This window comes from Staurois parvus, unplaced genomic scaffold, assembly GCF_062004578.1.
Source record: "Staurois parvus isolate SC_StPar_1 unplaced genomic scaffold, SC_StPar_1.0 ptg000470l, whole genome shotgun sequence".
Taxonomy (NCBI): Eukaryota; Metazoa; Chordata; class Amphibia; order Anura; family Ranidae; genus Staurois; species Staurois parvus.
This window is the reverse complement of record NW_028318266.1, coordinates 4,950,966-4,955,245: the sequence shown is the minus strand read 5'-3', so window position 1 is coordinate 4,955,245 and position 4,280 is coordinate 4,950,966. Positions and strand designations below refer to the sequence as shown.

Genomic DNA, 4,280 nt, shown 5'->3' with positions numbered 1-4,280 from the left:
ACTGTTTTTTTTCTTGGGGTTGGTGGCCATAAAGATGTGTGAGAATCGATGTAGTTGCCATTTAGGGGTCTTGGTTGTTGCGAAATGCGTTTCTTGTAAGAAGAGAATGTTGGCTTGAAACATTCAAGTTTCTTTTTGCAGCATAGATCTTTTGAAAGGCGAGTTTAAGCCACGAACGTTGAGCGATGTAATATTAATCATGGTGTATATCTGTAGGTTGGTTAGTGAAGAGGTCGAGATGTTGTTTGAGGTAAGCGTGTGCAGATGGTTGAAGTTGTGGAGAGGCAAATTCTGGTGACCTGGAGGTGAGGTCTTGGCTCGATCGATGAGTTGGAGTGAGTTTTCCATGATGTTTTGTACAGTTCTGATAAAGAAGTGGTGCAGTTGATTGACTGGTGAGGTCGGTGGAGGAGTGAGGGAGGTGGGAAAAAGGGATAAAAAAAACTTGCAAAAAACGCAAGTAACTTGAGTAGCAAAAGGAGCTACTGCAAACTTGGGGGGTTTGAAAAGGCTTTGACCGTAGGAAAGGTCATGCCAAACATTTTTAGGTAATAAAAACATTTTTCTGTAAGAACATGGCCGATCGCCAGATATTAGTAGAATGAGGTGTATTTCCCGAGGTGAAGCAATGGAAGTATATAGAAGGAGCATTACAACAGAGTCATTCTGTCTCTGGGTATTGGTAATGTTGGAATGTGGAGTATCTGCAGGTAGTATATTCCACGCCTTTAGTAGCTCCAGGCCCGCCTCAAGGTTTTTGATTGTGAAAATTTTACCGTGTTGCTTAACGGTAATTTTGGTTGGGAATCCCCATTGATAGCTTATGCCGTGCTTGCGTAAAGCTTTATTGATAGTAATCATTTTTTTGCGGTTTAGAAGCGTGGCCTTCGATAGGTCAGCAAACAGCCGAATATTTGCGTGCGATGGCAGGAGTGAGGGTGGATTTCTGGCTACCGACATAATTTTTTCTTTGATGTGATAGAAGTGTATCCGCGTCTCTGGGGACTGATGCTGAGAGAAATGACGGTTTAGGTAGTCGGTGAGCCCTGTCTATGGCTATTTCCAAGTCTGAGAGAGATGGGATGAGGTATTTTATATACTGTTGTATATAGGAGAGTAGCGTTTCATTAGGGATAGTTTCAGGTATACCTCTGAATTTGATGTTATTGCGTTGTGATCTTCTAGATCCGCTAGTTTCAGATTTATTTGTTCGATGTCCGATGTGTGGTCAGTATGTGCATCAATCAGGTCATTATGCGCTGTGATAATCTCTTCCATTCTGGATTCAATATGGTGTAATCTGCGCTCCTGGTTTTTGACTACTGACGTAATCTGAACTAGTGACGACTGTATATCGCTATGTAGGGGTTGTCTAAGCGATAGTAGCATGTTTTTCATGCATAATTCCGTTTTAGGTTGGTCTGATGCAGGGAATGATTCTATCACTGGCATATCGGTATTAAATTGAGGGGGTGGCTGGTTGAGGGCCTGACAGTCAGCTGTGGGATCTATATCCAGGCGAGGCTTAGATTTGGCTGGGCTGCGTGTTGTGGGGGACAGAGTGGGAGAAGACTCACTAGGGTCCCCAGGGTATAGAGAATATCGCAGCCTGGCATCTGTGGGCTGAACTGTGTGTTCTCCCTCCCGTCTGCTGTACTCCCCTGTGCTGCCGCCGGCACCATCTTGGATTTCGGCGGTGACAGGGGAGAAGAAATGAGTAAGTTTCCCTGGTGGTCCAGGGGTTTTCGGCGGTGTGGCATGGCTGGTGAGGTCTGTATACCTCTTATCTCCCTCCTTGTGGTCGCTGTGTCCCTCGGTTCAGGTGTGCGGTGTGCTATCTCTGGCGGGTGGACGGAGCGGTGCTTATCGCATGTCCATTCAGGAGCCGGCCGCACATGCGCCCCTCCTCAATAGCTTTTTTAAATTCATTGTTCCTGAATGTATATATGATTGGATTAAGCAATGGAGTCATTACTGTATAAAAGAGAGCGAGAACCTTGCTCAGAATATCTAGTTGACCTTTTGTTGGAAACAAATACACAGCAATTAGCGTCCCATAAAAAATGCACACTGTGGTCAAGTGAGAGCTGCAGGTGGTGAAGGCTTTCTTTCTTCCTGCAATTGATTTAATTTTTAGAATGGTTATAACAATATAGATATAAGATATAAGAATTAATATAAAAGGTGCTACGACACAAATGAAACCTACTACATAGGTCTGAAAATCAATCCATGAAGTATCAGAGCAGGAAAGTTCAAGTATTCGTAGATAGTCACAGAAGAAGTGGTGAATGATGTTTGGTCCACAGTAGTATAGACTGCACAGAGATATGGAATTAACTAAGGTCATGTTGAAACCCAATAACCAAATGGTAATCACTGATTTAATGCAAATTGATTGGTTTATTATAGAGTTGTAATGCAGAGGCTTACAGATGGCCAAATACCGATCATAGGACATCACAGTCAGTAGAAAACACTCCGAGGCCTCAGAATGTGCAAAGACAGAGAACTGGATGATGCATCCAGCAAGAGACATGGTACATCCATCATGTAAGATGATATAAAGAAGGTTGGGAAGGATATCTGTGGTCACAATTATATCAAACAATGCTAGTTGGGTGATGAAGAGGTACATGGGAGACTGAAGTGTTTTACTCACATGAGATAAAACCACAATAAAAAGATTTCCCAAAATAGTAACACAATATATGAAAACCAGCACCAAGAAGAATAGAATTTTGATGTATTTTAGATTGGGAAAACCTGACAGTACAATATAGGTTATGTTATTGTGATGGACCTGGTAAGAGAATATGAAAATACATAATTTAAGAAATTCCAATGTAAGGCAAAACAAAACCAACAATTTGCCATTCATCCATACAATGTGGTTAAAAACTTTTGACCATATTTTACTACACAGCTGAATTTTATCTATTTTACACAATTTTGTGCTATCACCAAAAAATGATCAATTTGCTCTGCATTTTATTTTCCAGGTAATTAATGCAAAAATAAAAACAACCATGTCCAATGTTTTATGTTGCCATACACTTCTCTATTATATTGCCTAGCATTCTGTTAGGCCACCTGGTTAGAAAGTTATTATCAGGGAATATGAGGAACTTAGGAGGGAGAATGGATTTCTTCCAATGAATTAAAAATTAGAAAAAGAAAAATAACCATTCCCCCGCAAAAAAAATAATAAATTTTGCCAAGATGCTTTTGTAAATTGTTTCAGTTGTGTTTTAACCATTCTACATAAATTTATAATCTCAGTCAAACCGGTCACATCATTCTTCTGTTTTTAATCTCAGAATACAGTTGACATTGAGGATTGCCACAACATTAGGCCTATAGCATGATACAAGAAGATTAACAGGGTTCAGTTTTGTAGTATAGTTTAAGGCTGGATTGAAAGTACCATTGAATAGTAACATTAATCTATATTTTTCCCCAGGTAAATATTGATTAAAGGATACGTTCACTTTATTAAAAATAAATAAATAAATTATTATTATTATTAATACTAATAATAATAATAATAATAATAAATGCATTTTTTTGCAGCTAAAAAATGTGCATGTAATGTTTTTTTCTTGCGAACCTGTAAATCATTGCATCTGCAATCAGCTGATCTGTCACTACACTGTCTGTTCATATCTCTGTTATGGGCAGGCAGTTACTGCAGTCAAGGAAGCTCAATGGACTACAAAAGCACTCACCAGCACCCTCACAGTTCATTGAGAAGGCTGATGGTACTTGTAGGCATTAATTCACAGGAAATTTTGAATGAATGATGCAGCTGTGTGGATGGAGCCCCGCATTGACACAATTATTTTGAATTGTGACTGTGGGGGAGGGGAGAGAACCCCTGCTGCTGTCACAAGAAGTGGGGCGGCTACAGCTGCTGTAGCAGGTTACATGTTCCACCCTAAACATGGATGGAACATGCTCCAAAAGTTGAATTTATCCATTAATAAACCATTGTTCCTATTAAAAAGGCACTTTATTTTAACCTTTACAAAAATCCTGTTTAGTTTTTACACTCACCGGCCACTTTATTAGATACATCTGTTCAGTTGCTTGGTCACACAAATTGCTAACCCGTCAATTATATGGCAACAACTCAATGCATTTGAGCTCAGAATGGTGAATTTAAGGGGATTTAAGTGACCTGATTGTTGGTGCCAGATGAGGTAGTCTGAGTATTTCACAAACTGCTGATCTACTGGGATTTTCATGCACAACCATCTCTAGGGTTTACAGAGAATGGT

At 39.9% G+C, this 4,280-nt stretch overlaps 1 protein-coding gene across 1 annotated transcript; it reads right to left on the bottom strand.

Annotated features, from left to right (window-relative positions):
- Window positions 1-1,834: 1,834 nt before the first annotated feature.
- On the bottom strand, window positions 1,835-2,638 carry LOC149452619 (olfactory receptor 5G25-like). Its single transcript, XM_089689296.1, has one exon. The coding sequence runs from the start codon at window positions 2,636-2,638 to the stop codon at window positions 1,835-1,837; it is 804 nt and encodes a 267-aa protein (XP_089545422.1).
- Between the last annotated feature and the right edge of the window lie 1,642 nt (window positions 2,639-4,280).

Excerpts from the sequence above, each read along its gene's own strand:
- LOC149452619 (XM_089689296.1), bottom strand. The coding sequence starts at position 2,638 with ATGTACCTCTTCATCACCCAACTAGCATTGTTTGATATAATTGTGACC.